Source organism: Aspergillus steynii (assembly GCF_002849105.1).
Source record: "Aspergillus steynii IBT 23096 chromosome Unknown P170scaffold_5, whole genome shotgun sequence".
Taxonomy (NCBI): Eukaryota; Fungi; Ascomycota; class Eurotiomycetes; order Eurotiales; family Aspergillaceae; genus Aspergillus; species Aspergillus steynii.
Genome location: NW_020194402.1, coordinates 2,074,812 through 2,093,914, shown reverse-complemented (window position 1 = coordinate 2,093,914; position 19,103 = coordinate 2,074,812). Strand labels below are relative to the sequence as shown.

General features: G+C 52.9%; 6 protein-coding genes across 6 annotated transcripts; 2 read left to right on the top strand and 4 right to left on the bottom strand.

Annotated features, from left to right (window-relative positions):
* Positions 1-408: 408 nt before the first annotated feature.
* P170DRAFT_386491 (cytochrome P450) lies at positions 409-1,883 on the top strand (the record flags this gene model as incomplete). Its single annotated transcript, XM_024845771.1, has 2 exons — positions 409-1,666; positions 1,726-1,883. Coding segments are annotated over exons 1-2 (1,359 nt in total), but the record flags the coding sequence as incomplete, so codon positions are not given.
* Positions 1,884-2,599: 716 nt separating this feature from the next.
* Positions 2,600-4,479, bottom strand: P170DRAFT_386488 (MFS general substrate transporter). Its single transcript, XM_024845770.1, has 4 exons — positions 3,948-4,479; positions 3,778-3,884; positions 3,155-3,708; positions 2,600-3,104 (listed from the first exon to the last, which is right to left on the bottom strand). Exons 1-4 carry the CDS (start codon positions 4,234-4,236, stop codon positions 2,618-2,620), a joined length of 1,437 nt encoding a protein of 478 aa, XP_024703473.1. The 5' UTR covers positions 4,237-4,479; the 3' UTR covers positions 2,600-2,617.
* A 197-nt stretch (positions 4,480-4,676) lies between these two features.
* Positions 4,677-5,401, bottom strand: P170DRAFT_207936 (uncharacterized protein). Its single transcript, XM_024842795.1, has one exon. It carries the CDS (start codon positions 5,205-5,207, stop codon positions 4,818-4,820), a length of 390 nt encoding a protein of 129 aa, XP_024703472.1. The 5' UTR covers positions 5,208-5,401; the 3' UTR covers positions 4,677-4,817.
* Positions 5,220-7,906, bottom strand: P170DRAFT_447958 (cation-translocating P-type ATPase; the record flags this gene model as incomplete). The annotated part of the gene is made up of 6 exons (XM_024850929.1): positions 5,220-5,373; positions 5,424-5,806; positions 5,873-6,524; positions 6,582-6,636; positions 6,670-6,952; positions 6,992-7,906. 6 exons carry the CDS (start codon positions 7,904-7,906, stop codon positions 5,220-5,222), a joined length of 2,442 nt encoding a protein of 813 aa, XP_024703471.1.
* A 909-nt stretch (positions 7,907-8,815) lies between these two features.
* On the top strand, positions 8,816-10,750 carry P170DRAFT_510850 (EF-hand; the record flags this gene model as incomplete). Its single annotated transcript, XM_024854820.1, has 5 exons — positions 8,816-8,851; positions 8,934-9,095; positions 10,261-10,276; positions 10,331-10,456; positions 10,521-10,750. The coding sequence occupies 5 exons, from the start codon at positions 8,816-8,818 to the stop codon at positions 10,748-10,750; spliced, it is 570 nt and encodes a 189-aa protein (XP_024703470.1).
* A 781-nt stretch (positions 10,751-11,531) lies between these two features.
* P170DRAFT_360141 (uncharacterized protein) lies at positions 11,532-18,870 on the bottom strand (the record flags this gene model as incomplete). Its single annotated transcript, XM_024844400.1, has 5 exons — positions 11,532-15,206; positions 15,276-16,655; positions 18,127-18,351; positions 18,417-18,580; positions 18,663-18,870. 5 exons carry the CDS (start codon positions 18,868-18,870, stop codon positions 11,532-11,534), a joined length of 5,652 nt encoding a protein of 1,883 aa, XP_024703469.1.
* Between the last annotated feature and the right edge of the window lie 233 nt (positions 18,871-19,103).

Sequence of the window (19,103 nt, the reverse complement as noted above, 5' to 3'; positions counted from 1 at the left end):
CACGGGAGTTGCAATCAAGTCTTCTGGTCATACATGGGATCTGAGACGATGTCGACATGGCAATCTCCACTCTAAATGCGACTGCAACGTCCCCTGACGGCCCGACCTCGAATATTTTTCCTCTCGATCAAGGGATTAGTCGTGAGATCATGATTCCTCCGTTGTAACTGTTATCATGTTCGGACCATTCCGGCCACGTCGTTTCTGGTGCCTGTTCCTAGCGTTTATCTCTATAACGAGCCGGCAATCCTCGTCCGCTCTACAACCAACGGGTCTACTTGTTATCTTGCGAAAATGTCCATTTTGAAGGTGCTCGGCATCCTTCTGGGGGTTTTCCTGGGATATCATGGCTTGCTCTCTTTGCTCCAACGCCGACGTCTATCCCATCTGTCTAAGAAGCACGGCTGTGCCACGCCGGTCACCCATGCGCTGCGCTGGCCTTGGGGGGCTGAGCGGGTTGTCCGAATGCTGCGATTCCGAGGGGACATCTTGGACGATCTGGTCACTCCGATGTTTCACCGCAAGGGCGCGTGGACCATCCGGGCCACGATCCCCCTAGTCCTACAGCCGCTGATGCTTGTAGCCGAGCCCACCAACATCAAGGCAGTGCTGTCGACCAGCTTCGCTGACTGGGGTGTTGGACCTCGCCGTCTGAAACAGTTCGGGCCTTTTCTTGGGCTGGGCATCTTCACTGCCGATGGACATTCGTGGTCTTCCTCGCGCGGGCTCCTACGACCCGTCTTTTCGCGCCACCAGGTGTCCGATCTTGAGTTTACCCGCCGCCATGTCGACCGGCTACTGGATTGCCTCGGCGGCGGCGAAAACTCATCCTCAGCGAACGGTTGGACGGAATGGGTCGACACAATGCCCGTGATCTATCGTTTCACCCTGGACGCGGCGACCGAGTTCCTGTTCGGCGAAAGTGTCGACAGCCAGCTGCGGCCCGGCGCTGCGTCGGACCGCCGTAATGTCTTCGAACAGGCGTTCGAGGCCTCGTCACTCGGTGTTGGGGGACGCATGCGCCTAGGCGCCTTCTATTGGGTGCTGAACAACGCGGGATTTCGTCGTGCCTGTCGCCTCTGTCGCGCCTATGTGACTGGCTTCGTGGACCGTGCTCTTGGCCTGCCCCATAAGAAGGAGAAGACGTCTCAGCGCGGGCTCTTCCTGCGCCAGTTATCTGAGTTCACGCAGGACCGTGTGCTGATTCGCGACCAGCTGCTCCAGCTCCTATTTGCGGGCCGCGACACCACGGCCACGCTCATCTCCTTCGCTCTGCTCTGTCTGGCCCGCGACCCCGTTGCCTGGTCCAAGCTACGTGCCGAAGTCCTCGAGCACTCCGCCGACACCCTCAGCTTCGAGTCTCTCAAGTCCTGTGCCTACCTGCAAGCCGTTCTCTCGGAGACTCTACGACTGTACCCGCCCATTCCCATAAACACACGCCAGGCTTTGCGTGACACTGTTCTGCCCGTCGGTGGCGGCCCACACGGCGACCAGCCCGTGGCCATCCCCAAGGGTACAACTCTCACCTACAGTGTTTATGTGATGCACCGGCGCACAGACATCTGGGGCCAGGACGCAGCCGAGTGGCGTCCGGAGCGATGGCAAGGATTAAAGGGCGGGTTCCACTATCTGCCCTTCAACGCGGGCCCGCGACATTGTCCGGGTCGTAAGTTTTCCAGTCCAGAAACATGCCCGAAAATGACACTAACACTCCTTGGCTACCAGAGCAATTTGCTCTCACAGAAGCAGCATACACCTTGGCACGACTGGCGCAGTCCTTTGACGGACTCGAGTGTCCCGACCCGACGGAGCCGATCCAGAAGACACTCGGCATCACGGTGCAACCCACGAAGGGGGTTGAGGTGAGATTTCACCGGGAGGCGCAGTCAGCAGAGTAGTATGCAGAATCGGCTTTACCGGTTTCCAGGATTCTGTCCCAGAAATCAACATAACGCCAGGACGCGAGGTGGATCCAAGACATTGGAATGAAGTTTGCCTCTGACGGATTGATCATCTCAAATGTTAACAGATTGCGTCTTTCATCGTCATCGTAGGTAGTATCAATCCAAACCTTATGTATGTCTATCATTGCGATGAAGTAGGTGGCACTGAGGAAGGTGGAGGAACAAGAAGCACTGAAGACGCGACGAGATCTGTGGGTCACTGGACCAGGCTAACCCGAAGGAGGCAAGGGCCGCTTCACCTGCCATCTTCACTCTCTGCACTTTTGCTTGGTGGTTTCTACTCCGTATTGCATCATTGCAGTGCCAACCAGGAAATGCCAACATTTCCCGGGCCGTCTCGAACCGCCATCCCGACGTTGCATGCTACTGTGTCTGCCGAGGTGGGACTGACTGCTAGGGACTCAGAGAGTGAGGGAGGCAGGGGTGAAACAATGGAATGCAACATACCCTTCTTTGGTCCATAGTTCAAAGAAAGGGTCGGTAAGGAAAGCTTTTCCGACGACTCGATATAAGGTTAATCTTAGCGCGATGGCAGGATTCTATTTCCGCATGCGTCAACGTGGGCCCATCTGGATCTCTGGAATGAGATTTACATTTCCACTGCCTCCACTCTCCTAGGACTATCCGCAGTCGACCCTGGAGCTACTACCTAGCTAGATCTTCGCCCACAGCATCATCCCCTGGGTCAACCAATGCCGAGCCAGTAATATCATCAGGGTCCCTACGCCCGTCATCAGCCCGCAAAACAGCTGAAGGTAGAGCGCGCCCTTATCGTGTCCGACGTCCAGCAGCGCCCCGCCGATCGGACTCGACGTGAGTCCCGCAAATGACTGCACCAGGTATAACACTGCCAGGTTGCGCGTGATGCTCCGCAATTCCGACATCTGGAACAGCATTGCCGGGCCGAGAGACACGGTGCTCGCGGAGGTGAAGCCGAATGTGACGGAGAAGACAACGGACCCGGCGAACCCACTGTCGGGGAGCCAGAGACCCAGAACGAACACTGTGGACAACGTCCCCAGCACGCACATGGTGTTGAAGCTGCCGACGCGGTCGGCTATCAGTCCGGGGATGATGCGACCGAAGAAACTATCGTTGGTCAGTTTACGGCGTCGGGAAAGGACGTTAACTGGGAGTGAGCTTGCCTAGCTCCGTTCAGCACCACTAACGAATCCACGCTGTCCTTCCACCCACGCATATGTGCCACGGTGGTCAAGAATGTGAGCACAACGAAGTACCCGTTCGCAAAGAGCGTTGTACCAACAATGGTCATCAATAGACGTCGGTCCCGGAGCCCGGCCTGGCGAGTCTCGTCCTGGGGCATGGCCATGCGTATGCGTCTGCGCCTGGTCACGGCCTCGGGCGGCGATCGTAAAGCCACGTTGCTGGTAACGGTGAGGACCAGCAGTACCAGGACGACGCTGCGCATGGTCCAGCCGAACCCAATTTTCGGAATCAAGCGCTGGATCATCAATGGGAAGACGATGCCGCCGACACTCACGCCGCTGGCTGCGATTCCCATCGCCAGGCCTTGTTGGCGCTCAAACCACCGGCCTATGGTCTGCACACTGATGAAAAATACGGCGCTGGCGCCCAGCGAACTGATCACACCTTGCGTAATAAAAAATTGGTAGAACTTTGTGCACCATGAGGCCCCTAAAAGGCCAGCGACGTGCATCGCCGACCCGATCAGTAAGAGCGGCTGCGGACCGATACGTTGAGTGATCGGACCGACAATGCAGGCCTGGAAGAAATGAAATTGACATTAGCGAGGCTTCTGTGCGACACAGCGTGGGGGATCAATAACACCTACACCGAAGTACATGAGGAAGAAGCCCACGCTGTTGATCCAAGCAATGGTCGAGGAGCTGTAGTCTCGCAGCTGATTCTGTTGGTAATATCCCTGGAAGAATCCAGACCCTAAATTGAATCAACATCAGACCCTCGGGAATAACGGCGCATGAATGAATCCAGCAAACGTACCTGCTCGCCATCCAAAAGAGGCGAACATACCGCAGAATCCCCCGATCACCACCATCCAATGCTCGACTGTCCCGTCAGTGGCCTCTTCATCGATTCGTTCGTCTGCGATGGCCACCTGGCCAGTCTCTGGCGTCTTCTGGCGATTCAACGAGCCCACTGGAGCGAGCTGTTCAGCCGGAGTCGACGCCCCGGGGGTTGTCTCAACATCAGAAGAAACTTCCGTCGAAGGGCCAGGGTTTGGCATTTCTTCCTTTGGTGACGTGCTCCCTCTCAGCTCATCCTTCTCCATGGCCGCAGGAGCGGTCGAGACCCTGCCCCTAAATTGAAATCTAGGGGTATGTGAAAAATAAGCCCACCCCTAGAGTGCCACGGATAGGATAGCAGATTCTATCGCTTATCAGCGCGGTGGTGGCATGTGGATGCCCTTCACATGCGTGAATCGTAGGTTAATCATCGACTTGTTCGGTGTTGAAGATGTTCTGCAACGTCGGGACTCGAGGATTTCCGCATTCGGCAACGCAGTGCACCCGCCAGGGGACCCGGACTCGCCGAGCAGTCCATGACGTCGGCTACTAGGCACGTCGCATTGAAACAATGGTCTCGTTAATATGAGTATTGGATGCTAATTTGGGTAATTTATTTTCTAATTCTGTCTGAAAACTCGAGGTTTCTGTACTGTCGAGGCAGATAGCTGGCAATCGAGTCGCGTAACATTTCCTCTATTCACTATTACACCGGTTCCTGAAGCAGGCCTCACCATCTCAAGGATATTCTAGCATTCATCAGATACAAAAGTGTGCAGTGACCAGCTTCTAAATCATCACTTTTGAAACCAAAGAGAGCCTGTGTACCACAATGATAGCAATCCAATCAAACATCCTGAACCGGCTGGATCAACACGATATCGTCCTTCCGAGTACCAGGATGGACTTCAAAACCGTACGGCCCATCACTCATGGGGTTCCTCGAGTCCTCTATAGCGTGTAGAAGATTGAACAATGGCTCGCCTGCATCGAACTCTTGTGGAGCCGCGATTTGTTTCGTGGTAGGCGGTACACTGTCAGAACCTGGAGACGAGTTGACGCTCTGCAAAAGCCCCGAAAGTCGAGCTTTGGTCGCTCGGCCGATAGAAAATCCACCGAAGAACAGCTTCAGAGGTCTACACGCTCTCCCAATTCCATCAAACACCCGTGCGATGATTCCGTCGGGGATGATGCGAAGAAATGCCCCGACGGGAAATGTCAATAGACCGAAGAGCATCGACCATCCCCACTACGCACCAGTTAGTGGCTCAGTTCCAAAGGCTTTTCCACCTTTGAAAATAATAACAATTTGACCAGCAGCGATGACAGACTGGACGAAGAAAAAAGCCGGGTTTCGAAGGAGGCCTTCCAGAAAGTTGAATCCAGCGTCAACCCGGCGAGAGCTGATCGATTCTTTAGCGAAGATGTAAAGGGGCAGGGATTGATGACTAACTTGAACATATTGCAAAACTGCATCCAAAGGTAAATGTTGAATATCATTGTTTGTAATTGCGCTTGCTGTTGTTCGGTGTGATAGCCGAAGAGGGATTGCCCTGCATAGTGAAGAACGAATATCACGACGAGCTGGTATATACATTGCCCGGTGATCATTTTCCACATGGAAATATTGACAATGGAGGAGTTTCTTGGCTCAGGGGTCCGGTAGATGAGACTTTTGGTAGGATAATCGGTTGCTAGAGCCAAGGCAGCAAAGGTGTCCATGATCAGGTTGATCCAGAGTAACTGAACCACGGTGAATACAGACGCACTCGTTCCGCCCACCAGAACAGTGATCATGGTCAGTACTCCGGCCGTCAAGTTGATTGTGAATTGGAACTAGAACATATGTTAGACTCATAAGAGGCATCCGGGACGGGGTGTGTTTGTGCAATGACAACATACCTGGAGAAACTTCCTAGCGGCATCATTGACGGCTCTACCCCAGAGAAGGGCTTTAACAATTGACGCAAAATTGTCATCCATGAGGATAGTCGATGAAGCCTCCTTGGCTACTTCAGTTCCTGCAATTCCCATCGCAAATCCGACATCTGCGGCTTTCAGAGCCAGGGCATCATTAATCCCGTCACCCGTCACCGCAACGGTCTCCCCTAGTCCTTTGAGATGGGTTACAAGTCTAAGCTTGTCCTCCGGGCTAGAGCGGGCGAGTACTTGCAACCTGGGTAATAACAAGTTAATCTGGGCAGTTGACAGCTTGCGAAAAGTGGGCCCGTCCAAGGCGATTCCTCCGGGACCATAGATTCCACATTCCTGAGCGATGGACTTTGCCGTGAGAAAATTATCCCCCGTGACCATTCGAACACGTACACCAGCTGTCTGGCAATCGCGAACCGAGGCCGCAACTTCTGGTCTTAGGGGGTCTTGAAGGGCAAACAGGCTAAGGAAGACCATATCATGGACAACGCTGTTGAAGGACGGCTCGGACCCCGGTGAGTGAGTGTTCTCTGGAGGCCAAGACTCAAGATCGCGATAGGCAGTTGCGATTGAACGGAGAGATTGACTAGAATACTCGCTGATCGAATCTGCCAGCCCTTGTCTCATTTCGTCGGTTTAGAGCTGAGAGGAAAGTTCGTCATGGGAGTATCCGACAGACTGGGTGCAGAGGTCCAGCACGATCTCAGGGGCTCCTTTCAAGAACATTCGGAAGTCTCCTGATGGATTCCGTACGACGATAGCCATACACCTTTTGTCTGCGTTGAAGGGATACAACTGAACTATCTCCAACCGTGCTCTTTCAGAGCTCAGGTTGCTGATATCAAAGTGCTTTGTGGCAAAGTTGACGAGTGCCACTTCGGTGCTTGATCCCGATATCTCCATTCCATTTTCCGTGCTCTTGTCTTGGGCAGTCGAGTTCAAGAGGATAGAGTCTTTAATCACTTGTTTGAATGGGTGAGGCAAGGACGCCACCACATTCGCCGCAGGCGGTATTATGGCTTTATCCCGATCGGGTGAGCTCTCTTTATCCTGGAAAGCCAAGGATGGATTGATTCGACCCGCGACAACCGTCATTCGATTCTGTGTCAAGGTGCCTGTTTTGTCCGAGCAGATGGACGTGGCGTTCCCCATAACCTCGCAGGAGCGCAGGAGTCGAACCAAGTTCTGATCTTTCAGCATCCTGGTCGTGGCAAACGCAAGGGCTAGAGTGACTGTGAGTGGAAGTCCTTCTGGCACCGCAATTACCACGACGGTGATGGCCAGAATCAAGATATCCAAGAACTCTTCTCCTTTCGCTTTACCTCCGCCCTCGATATTCTTCAGGTCCACCAAGAAACGGATGAACAAAATGAGAAAGAACACGCCACCAACCAATAGTCCGCCATCTATTGTGTATTTTGCCAGCACCCCTAGTTTGTGCTGTAATGGGGTTTCTTCCGGTTCGGCATGCAGAGACATCAAGATTCGCCCGTAGCTGGAGCTTGGCACGACCGATGTAACCAGGAATGTTCCCACCCCGCTGGCAATCTTGCTACCGCTGAGAATGAACGGACCGCAGGATGAGAGGCTTTTTGCCGTAACATGGGTGGCGGGAATCTTCGAGATCAGGTCGGATTCTCCGGTGGACGACGACTCATCGCATTGAATGCTGAACCCGTCTATCAGAACCCCATCGGCAGGGACGACGTCTCCAGTCTCGAGGTGAACCACATCTCCCACGAGGATGTCTTGGATCGGAATGCGTTGAGGATTACTAGGTCGAAACACCGTGATGTCGCGTTCGTCCGTCTTGCGATTGAGCTTTTCGAATTTTCGGTCTTTCTGGAAGTCATTAATCGCACCGGTCAATGTTATGATCACCACAGCGACGATAATCGACACGCCCTCCACCCACTCAACCTTGGATCCACCCTCCTTGGCGTCCACAGATTGATATATGCCTGAAGCGAGGTTGATCACGGCCGATGCCGTCAGCAGAAGCATCAGCTTGTCGTTGAAGGCATCCAGGCGAAATCCCAGAAGGTCTTTCGACGCCTTGGAGGGAGTCGATTTTCTCCATACGCCCGTTTCCTATTGGTGAAACCAGGAGAGGATGGTGCAAAGGGTGTAGCTTTGGCTGATTCGCTCGTTTGATATCGGTGACCGGGAAACTGGATGGCAACGACGCAGCCAGTTCGACCAGGCTGCAAGTTCCTTGGACGTCATCCTCATCCTCATCAAGTCCTCTCTTTGGGTCAGTTCTCAAACCGGCAGCAAGGCCATCTAGGCCTCCCAGGGAGCAGAAACTCAACAGGTCTTTGGTGGGAGCCACCTCGTTCAACTGCGCTAATGAAATTGCGAATTTCGACTCGACCGCCGCAGATTCATCCACGATGTATTTCTTCAGTTCGATCTGCGCTTCATTCCCAGTGCCCTGGATTTGAACGGGGGTAATTTCATCATCCATCGTGCACACAGTCTTCAGCTCCCAGGCTCTGACAGTTGTCAAGGAGGCGACGGAACGTTGTCGCCAAAAGTCAGCGTAGTTAGCCTATCACTGACCTGAATCTTGGCACGGAGGCGCAGTCTGTTTGTCAACTCTGTGTGGACAGGGGCTCCACCGTCCCTGATAATCTATAACTCCGTCCCTCTTCCTATGGGGTATATTGGATCCGTTATAGTGTTTCTAATCTAGGAGAACGCTTCACTACCTCTTATTATTATATTACATACGTACTCTACGTCTGCAAAGCTGTCTTTGAAACGAGGTAGAAATTAATAGGTTGCTCTCTACGAACAACGACATTGTCGATGGGTTTTGAACATTATGCTATTGGCCAACGATAAGATACAACCTTGAATAATTCTCAGAAGAAAGCATGAAAACTTTAACGAGGGGGGGGGATATCAAAAATGAGAAAGAACCTTGAATCTGCCAAAAATCCAACAGTATGTGGAAGTTTGAAGATTCTGTTGGCGATGGTGACCTGAAAATGATGTTTTATTCGGTATGCTGAAAAATCTCTTTTAGAATCCGGTCGATCTTTTCGATTGTATAGTCACCCAATCTCTCACCCTCGATATCAACAGAGGCTTCTGTATCACCACAGGGTATACCATGAATCCAGCGCACAAAAAGCTCATAATTTTCCTTCACATTCTCGGCGAAATCGTAAAACCTGCTTTTGGAAATGTAAAGGTGTTTTCCATCATGATGTGCCTGCAAGATTCGCGCTTTGGACTTGAATATGGAAATCACCAATACCTGTATGAGGATGATGATTAGCGGGAGGGAAATACAGTCCAATGAGTTCCAGGCTTAGAACTAGGATCCATGTGAACAAGAGGGAGTCTCACAGGAAAAGTATAGTGGTGAATATAGTCGAATTGAATCATTCTCCATCTCATGTATGCTACAATGGGCAGCAACTCACTGCGACGAAGGTTTTCCTCGGGTTCCGCGCAATGAATGACCCTGAAACTGCAGTGAGGGTTTTCGAGTGTTGTTGCTTGGATATCTCCTCGCGTTTGCCATTCAAACGGAACATCGGGTGTGTGTTCGCCCGTTCCAATGCTCGGTGTCTCTTTATAGCACCTTCAAGATCAAATCGCAATTAGTCTGTAACTCATTATAGACTTGCGTCATATTGATAAATGAATACTCACTTCTGCTGGATCCAAGGCCGCTCGATTTCACCCCGAAGCCCTGCACCCCAAAATTGATTCAGAAGACTTTGCATTGTGATATCAATACGGCGTGATTCTTCACTATATCCCTCGGTCCACTCGGAGAATTGCACCTTCTCCCATTCAATGACTGGTAATTTGTTCTTTGGCAATGGCCTGAAGAAAACAGGGTCCTTCCCTGAAGCTTCTGTCAGGAGGTCAAGGGATGATAGTCGTATACCAAGGGTTTCCAAGTTATCATTGGTCAGTTCTAAGCATTTTGAATTCTTCACTATCTCCAGGGTTTGGGTCAGGGAACGGCATATGATATTTGTTCTCGCCACACGACTAACAACAACCTCTCGAGCCTTTTGAAAAGTTTCGTTGACTCTCATCGTAGGTTTGCTGACTATTGATAACAATAGACCAAATTGCAGCTCATGTAACGGTCGAGATGAAGAAACAAGGCATACAAGGAAGTGTTGTTTGCTGAGACAAGAGCCCTGTCTGCCGGGATATATACCCGAGTTGGCTTTAGTTGGGAGCGAGTAATCTGGGGACGTTACCGAGGCAACAAATGGTTGTTGCTAACCTACCCTAGGCTTCAACCCTGAACAGCTCGCGGGGTTCAAACAGGCATCTGACATTCTCATTGACCATCTCCACGCCCATGACTAACCCTATGTTTCCAGGATGAAGACGCACTTGGTCAGTTGCAATGCGAAGCTCCCTTCCTCACTTGAGCTGACAAGATCCCTCCAGGTGATATCACGGCCGAGGAGCTCGGCAAGGTGATGCGCTCCCTAGGCCAGAATCCGACGCAGTCGCAGCTCCAAGACATGATCAGCGAGTTAGACGCAGATCACACCAACTCAATAGACTTTGAAGGTTCTCGTCCGTCCCGCTTGACATGTCGAGAATACTTCGCTAACCAAAGCATACTACTGTCTAGAATTCCTCACCTTGATGACAGCCACCACGAAAGAGTTCAACCCCGAAACAGAGCTCCGGCAGGCATTCGATGTCTTCGACAAAGACAGCAGCGGAACGATCAACTCGACGGAATTGTGTCAGGTCATGGAGGCCATTGGCGAGAAGCTTACCGACGGCGAGATCCAGGAGATGATGCGGATACAGACGGGGACGGGACAATTAGCTGTAAGACCACCTGCTTATATTTGATCTGACATGGACTAAGGCCTGATTGCAGATGAAGAATTTGTCCGTATATTCCAGCAGGGTTGACTTGGGATAGTTGGTTCATAGCAATAGCATTGCAATCTCTAGTCGACTGTCGACTGTCGAGTGTTCAGCCCTAGTCGGCCCCACTTACCAGCGCCAAATCCGAACCCGAACCCGACCCGCTCGAGGATTAAGATTGATATTCAGCGTCGTTACCAAAAAAAAAAAAAAAAAAAAAAAAAACTATGTCCACCCACTGTCCAAAGCTCGGTAGGGGACGCGACTGCGCTGATATTATGCACATGAGAATCTCGAAGTCTTTTATTCAGTCACGGATTTCATCTTCACGACATGATGATTCACAATTAAAGTCTCAGAAAAGTTAACATAGCATTTAACGGCATCGCTCGCTTCGTGTATAAACATACATACATATCGTTTTCTTCACATGGGGGTTGTAGTAACGACGTAAAATAAGGGAAAGAAAAAAGTCATCAGAGAACGCGGGGGACTAGCCGGGGTATGGATATGCATATGCAAAAGTATCTCAAGGACAGAAGGAAACGAAAGGAAAGGCAGACAATGCATGTTGTCCTTGATATATCAGAGAGTGTGATTCCGAAGGAAGCTGGTATGGGTAGGAAGCGAGTTGTGTTTGCACGGCGGTGGAAATTGAAGAGAAATAAAAAGGATAGGGAACAAAAAACGGCAGGCAAAGAGGGCTCTCATATGAAATTCAAGGCCGAATGGTAGATGACGACTTGGAAGGTCAAAATTATATTTAGTATCGCAGCTTGCCGACAAGACCGAAGGTATACGCAGCTTCGGCTTCACTCTTCATTTGAATCATGTAAATGCGAGAGAAGCCGCCAGTGACACCACCCTTCTTCGGCATAGCGCCGCCTTCGGTCTCTTCCCAGACTGAAACGGCGATACCAGTTCTAGCCACGCGTTCGAACGAACTCTCGGGCAAACAGACGTCGAGGAGGACCTCGTTTCGGGTCTTGCCTTGGACAAGAATGCGCTTTTCGGATTCAACACCGCGGCGAGGCGTGGCGGATCCGGAGCCTGGTGGACTGTCGTCTGCTCCTTCGCCTGCATCGAGAGCATCGCTCTGTCCTCCCATGGCTGTCTCAGGGCGGGGAGGTTCTTCGGGAGTAGAAGGCATGATCGTGAGTCTTGCGGCTCCCATGTCTCGCCACTTGGACTGGGTCTCGCGCACGTAGAGGCGAATCTTGGCGTTTGAGAGGCCAATGCCATCGACGCCTTTAATGGCTGCCGCGATCCGGCCAAGGCCGGAGTTAGGCGAATGGTTCGACGCCGCTGAGCTTGAGTAGAGGCTGTCTTCGTTCTTGCGACTGCGGGAGGTGACGGAGGATCGGGATATGCTAAACATCTTGCTCCCGGCTCCAAAACGCTTGAGAGCCGAGAACGCACTACTCATAGTACCGACACTGCTCTCGGAGTTGTCGGCGAGGGAGCGAGGAGAGGCAGAAGCACGGTAGCTTCGTCTGCGACGCGGCCATCCGAACAGCCCTCCAGATTTATTCTGGGGCTCCATGTTGACGGGCTGGTCGGCAAGAGGTCCTCGAGCATTTTGCAGAGCGATATAAGTAGGATTGTTGATACGTGCATGGTTGATGAGACTGTAAAGAGCTTCACACTCATCTGCATTCCTGGATCGAAACATGATGTTGTTACTCCAGGCCACCTTTGACCGCTCGGTCGGGGGCGAGCGGATGCTGATGTCGATGGCTGTACCACGCCGGATAGGCACAAGAGGCGTTAATTCAAGAGCAATCACCGGTCGTACTTTCTTAGAAGGCATGTCCTCCCCGTCAACTCCGGCATCTTTCATGTCATAGGCTTCGATCAGACCGGGACTGACGATGATCCTGCAATCATCGGGGAGCACGTTATCCCAGGAGCCTTTATCGGACCAGGCAAAAACAGAGGCCAGCGCAGTGGTGGACTTTTCAGGCTGCGACGGTACTGTTCTATAGCCCCCTTGAGATACAGAGTTGGATGGAGAAAGGGAACTAGTCGCAGACGTGATGAGCGAGTCCTGCGCCGCCAAATTGGCCATATCACGTGCCTTTGCTGGAGGCATCGAGGAGAGCTCATCCTCGGATTCATCATCAGAACTGTCGGAGGCGGAGTAGTCTGATTCTGAGTACAGATCATAGCGTCGAACGGTAGAAGTGTCTGAGTCTGAATAGGTGTCCGATGCTGTGGAAGGCTCGTATTCATGTTTCAATGGTGAAGAGCCGCGGCGTCTGGGACGCGCACCACCTGGGCTCAGAATAGGAGTGTTTGGAAGACTTGATCCCGTGGAGCTTGGGGAACGAGAGTGTGGCGGCGGTGCAGGGGGTGCCTCCCCAGAGCCCTGGTCACTAGAATCGGAGTTTGACCGAGAATGGCCCTTGCGCTTGCTTCTTGTCGGGCTCTCGATAGGAACATAATCTTCTTCATCCGAGAGATATTCGACTGAATCTGAGATGTATGACTGGCTGCTACCTTGCCTCAATTTCGGAATCGAAGGCAAATCCATGGAAGGTACAGATGACACTCGTGAAGAGCTTTCTGGTGGATCCCTTGTTGGCGTCTCAGGCGCATATTGCTCTTTATGAATCTTCGTCTGTTGCTCAGAACGGCCAGAATCCTCGGGATGCCGATGAGGGGTTGACGGAGCAGGCCGGTAAGGACTTGAAGTTCCCGATCGATCATGTTCTGCGATAGTTTCCTTGGCCAAACCTGGGCTTGGGGGGGCGTCCTCGTCTTTGTGCGCAACTCTCTTAGCCTTAGACCGCTTGAGGCCTGTTGGCGACCGGTCATCACTCGTTCCAATTTTTCGGGGGTCCCTGGCGTGAAGAATGGAAGGCTGAGATTGCGGTGAAGGCTTCGCCGACGACGGTTCTGCCAAAGAATAGTCCGATTCCCGAGTGATTGCGGTGTTGATGGACATTCGAGATTCGGTAGCCAGAGAAGAGCCGACGGTGCTTGGGTCGGACAACTGCTCCCTGGGGGAGGAACGTCGTAAGGAGCGGCCGTTCGCCTTCTCGCCAATTGGAACGTCCATACCAGTAGGGCTCGTGGGGGGGTTCTGGGCTGATGCATCATCATTAGCTGAAACTGTCTGTGCTCGTTGTCGCTGTTTAGCCCGCTCAATGAAACTCTGGCTTCGGGAAATGGTAGGTGGAACGGGGTTCAAGCCCAGCATTTGGACCCATTCGAACCCGATATCCTCTTCGTCGATCCGGAGAATCAAAAGTTCTTGCCACGGCTTGGAATGCCCCGGGCCACTGCGCAGCATAACCACAAGCTCTCCCTTGGCATCCCCGTTGCGAGCCGAAACAAATGCAAGGTCCATAGGTGGGAAAAGAAGCCATCGGTCTGCGTGGTCGATCTCACAGATGAGTAGATCACCTCCAGTTCCATTATCCGAGTCGTAATCTCTCAGTAGAAACTCCGCGCGACAATCGATGACTTGGCCACTGGAGTGGTAAAGAGACAGGTTAAAGAAATCGCGAGCCCGCACTCGTCGTCCCTTTTCGATTTTAACCTCTGCAAGTGGTCCCAAAGTCGCCGGGTCACGAGCTCGAGATGCGTCAATACAGGCAGCAGATTCATCTTCCAGACGTGCTCGTTCCTCGCGTGCTCGACGACGAGCGTCGGTAACTAGGCTTTGATACGCGGTTGCCACTTCTTCTGCCTTCTCCGAGGGCTGAAGCATACTGATGCCCTTGAAGGTCTTGGCGAGGTACTTGAGACGCACGAGAGGCCGTTTAAGCAGGTATGCCACATCGACCTTCTCGCCGTCACTGTCGATCACATCTCCGTTTTCATCTCGAGCCATGCCTTCGTCCAAACTCTTAGTATCTGCGTTCTCGGCAGCCTCTCCTTCCTCCAGGGGGGCCAGATTAACAATGACATCCTTGAACCCAAGTCTCCACGCCTTGAGATATTCACGGTACACGCGTTGAGCTCCGTGCGCCCAGGTGAGCAAGGAATCGGCATTTTCTTCAGGGATTCTTTTATGCAGCGTTTTCAGCCGCTCAACAGCAACGCCCATGTTCACTATAGGCTTGGTGAAGTTGGCCTCGTCCGTTGGGTCCATCGACGGATGGAACAGGCCCGCCGCAATTGCTGAGTCCGACCTCGAAAGCACACAGGTCAAGAGCACAGGTATCACCCCGCCAACCAGGGTCTTGAGTTCACGCATATATTTGACCTCGTCTGCCGACATCTCCTTGAGAAGGTCCGGAATGGTCGCGTTCATTATTCGACTCTTGTTGGATCTGATACTTCGAGCAGACCGGATGCTTCGGCTCCTGCCATTCGACGAGGAAAGAACAGAGATGAGATCGTCATGGGTCGTCAGTCGCCTTTTCAGCTGAGTCGATACTACAGGAAGGGAGTTAGGATCGAATTGATCCCTCTCCTCGGGATCTCCTTCCTCGGCCGTCGTCGTTGTGTCCGCCTTGGGGGCAGTCCCAGGGTCAGCTGCTTCGGGTCGCTTGTCGACACTTGTGCTCAAGGAATCTAGAGATTCGATGGTTGACAGTCGACGAAGACCCGTGCTGGGAATTGGCCGTTTGCGATGAACCGGAACAGGGGGGTTATTTCCCGAAACCTCAGAGCCGTTTGACAAAGGAGCCTGCACATCCGACGGTTCTTCTTTTTCGGTAGAGGGTTTGTCGCGAGAAGTTTTGTCCTTGGCGCTGGACGATGATCGGCTGTGCTTGTGTTCGGTTGACTTTCTGCCGCTAGAAGATGATCCATCTCTATGCGACCCTTTCGAATCTTTGGAGCTTGTGATCTCCTCGGTCATCCGTTTCGCGCGCTCGCTGCTGGTGGTCGAATCATCCCTACTCTTGACTCGTCGTTTACTCGTACTTTTCCGGCGCGAGTCACTCTCGGGATCAGTATCCATTGCACGGTCACGGCTCTGTTCACTCTTTGGAGATTGCTTGGCTCTGTTGGTCTTGGTGTTGAGAGGCGCAGGCACTTCCACGTCCGGATCCATGTCCATGAACGGGTCCGAAGTTCCCGATAGCCATGCCTCGATCTTAGAGCCGCGCCCATTATTCGGGATAGGTTTAGGTGATTCCGGTTTCGCGAACATCTTTCGCGATTCGTCTAGCATGTGTCCGAAAATGCCACCTTTGGGGGGCTTTAGCGGTGCGCGATTCTTGGGAGAGGGATTCTGTTCCGGACCCTTCGCTCGTCGCCTGGACAGCTCTGAAAAGTCCGCATCGCTGTCTGCCCACTCAGCATCATCCCCGGTGGTGGTCTCCTTTTTCGACGTGCGCTCGGAGAGATCGGACTTGGACGCCAGCTTCGCTTTGTCCGCGCTCCCCGGTCGCGAGGCGCCCCTCGAGGAATCACGATGCGAATCACCCTCCTCCTCGATCTTGCTTGTAATTATGGAGTCGACGTCCCGCGACGCTCGTGATTTTCTTCGCTCCCTGCTCGCCAATTCCGATGAACCGGTCTTCTCCTTCTCCACGCCCCGGGACGGCAGAGACACTCGTCCTTTATCGGTTTCTTTCGGGGATGACTGTGGCTGGTCATTGGTCGTGTACTCAGCAATGCGCTTGGGCGGCGGCAACTTCGGTGGAGGAGTCCGTGCGGCATTCCGGTTGAGCTTCCAATGCTCGTCACTAATGACCCGTTTCCGCGGAGTGCTTTTGCTTCTATTCCGGGTGGTGGTCGATCCTGCAACCGAGTCATTTTCCTTGACGGGCTTGGAATTAGATTCCACGGCGGAGTTCTCGTCATCCTCGTCGTAGTAGAGCTCCTCGGCGGTGATCACGCCTCCTCCTTGTTGCTGCCATTTGCGGACCTTGGCCCGGACGGAGTTTGTGTCGTAGATCCCCAAGGGCTGACCGATATCCAGCGGCTTCTGTTTGGCGGGGGTTGATTTGGGAGTGCCCCCACGACTGGAGGGACGATGCGGAGTGGCGGGAGACGGCATCGATGTCTGTGACGGGGCAGGATGATTAGCATGGTGTTCGAGGATGTAAATAAAATAAAAGAAGTATTGTCTCGTCCGAACACAACAACAGTGGTTGACCGAGAGAGCAGAAATTGTCTTGGGAACAGCGAGGATCTTGTGCGATCGCAGTGGTTGCTGGCGAACCCTCGAGCTCCCATAGTACGTCACCCTTGTTTGTTTACGGCGAGACACAAGCAAGGAAAGTCGGGTACTCACAGACAACAATCGCTGACTTCGAAGGGGGGATTCCGGTCGCTTCTGGAGGAGGGAGTGACACAGAAACCCGGCAATCCAGGGAGAAAAAAAAAAAGCCAGACGCAGCGACCGAACAGGCGGTCAAATGTGGGCTGCAGGCCAAAGGAACGAAGACGAAGAAAAGGAAGGAAAGCGAGAAAGACTCAAAGAACGACGGACGGACGGGATGCAGTCGGGTCAGCTGGCAGCAGAGCTCTCCCTCGGGGTCATAATCCTCAATCACACGCTCGATACAAGACAGTCCCGTTGGCGTCGTCTGACAACACCGAGAACACCAGAATAACAATAATAATCAGAGGGATAATCATGGTCGAGGAACAACCCGCTATACTTACTGACTGGGTCGGTCTAGTCCAGATGCAGTTTCAGTTGGACGCTGCCCGGGAAACCAAACGCCGCGATCAACACCGCCCCGTCATTCCTCGTGCCCAAGCATCGATTGGGTCGGTTCTTCAGAGTATCTCCCGGGTGTTCGTGTCCAATGAGTGGTGGATGGTGATAGATTGAAGCAGCAGAATGGTCCCTCTTTTTGACTCCTCCTGTCCCTCTCTCCCTCCGTCTCCCAGGATTCTTATAATCCCGCCGTCTGTCTGCAATGACGCCACCATCAGACAGCCACGGTGGATGTGCCCGAGCGCGCTGGTCTCCAACAAACCGTATCGGTCCCAATAACCCCGGACATTTAATCTATTTTGGATTGTTTTGCAATTCTCACGGCCCTTTCCATCGCCCTGGTGGCCAAATCAACCCGCCGTCTGGACCCCGATCCACCATCTACGCGTCACACAATGTGGGCCGGTCGATGCAGCCCGTTTTAACTGGCGTGTTGGCTATGTCATTTTGAGCGTGCTCCCCAAGTCCGATAGTATTATTCTTCCTGCATGGCTCTCGCGCATGGCTCTCTTGCATGACTCCGGCGTTGGGATCGTCTACTGATGGTCTTATCTGACCCGCTCCTCACCGAGATTTACGTTGCGCAGACCTTGCCTCCAGGCTCTTGAACGCCTGCGAGGTGGCCCTCATACTCTGCACAAAATAATCTAGTCACGCTGTAAGTACTCCGCTACTCCGTCTGTCCGCCAGATGGCATGCGGGTCAACCTCAAGAACTTACAGAGCGGCACCACGATCCAGATGAAGTTCATCAGGAAGTAATAGATCCAGAAGTAATAGGGCTCCGGTCGGCTATACGGACGGTCATGTACGTAGTGATCGTAGAGACTCGTGGCATAATAGAGTGAGTCGCCGTAAAGATGGCTCATGCAGGCCGTGAGCTGTAACGGATGGCGTAAAGAACTCCGCGTAAAAATCGAATATGCCACGAGGAGGCACAGAGGACCCCAGAGCAGCTGTTTGGTTATCCGCGTCAGCTATACCATCCGCATCGCAAGGGTAACCTGGAGGGTGTACATACAACGGTCATGGTCTCCATGCAGAGCACCAGAGTGTCCGACGTCATGTATCGCGAGTCGGACAAGGCATATTCCTTCCACATTTGCCCAAAGAAGTCTTGGGCCGACGCCATCCGGTCATGGTGGATCATGAAATAGCCCTCGAAGAAGCAATGAAGAGTCCCCGCTGAACGACGCCGACGATAAAAGGTCAGTGCTTCCGACTCGAAACGTTTCCAACCACATCTGCCGCCGGGAGGGGTGCCTACAGAGAACAAACCACAAGATAGCGATCCTCTCCGCCCGGGTCAAGCTCGGTCGCAGAAAGCTGACGAGGCCCAAAGTGGCACCCAGCAAGGCTGCAGCCCCGACGCTGGCGGTGGTAAGCAGGGAAAGGAGAGGCGTCTCATTGGCCACATATCCGTGGATTGGAGCATCCAGGGGATAGTAGGGATGAAGAGCTGTTCCGGCAGGCATGATGGCCATGATTCGTCGAAGCACTCGAGCTGTTGGAACTGCCCAAGCGAGGATGGCGGGCAATAATATGGAGTCATCAAGAGAAACAAGTCACGAGTCAACAGCGCATCTGCCAAGACTTGGCTAGTCCTGATCATCCCGCAGATGATTGTCCGATCGCAATGGACTCCCGGCTGGAGAGCAGCTTCTTCCCGGTGTTGATCGGGCGGCCTGCTTCTAAACATAGCATCGAG

Coding starts and splice junctions, on each gene's coding strand:
- P170DRAFT_386488 (XM_024845770.1), bottom strand. CDS start 4,236: ATGGAGAAGGATGAGCTGAGAGGGAGCACGTCACCAAAGGAAGAAATG. Junction 3,709..3,777: donor TCTTCCTCATGTACTTCGGT/GTAGGTGTTATT, acceptor CATTTCTTCCAG/GCCTGCATTGTCGGTCCGAT. Junction 3,105..3,154: donor ACCGTGGCACATATGCGTGG/GTGGAAGGACAG, acceptor GAGCTAGGCAAG/CTCACTCCCAGTTAACGTCC.
- P170DRAFT_207936 (XM_024842795.1), bottom strand. CDS start 5,207: ATGCTCTTCGGTCTATTGACATTTCCCGTCGGGGCATTTCTTCGCATC.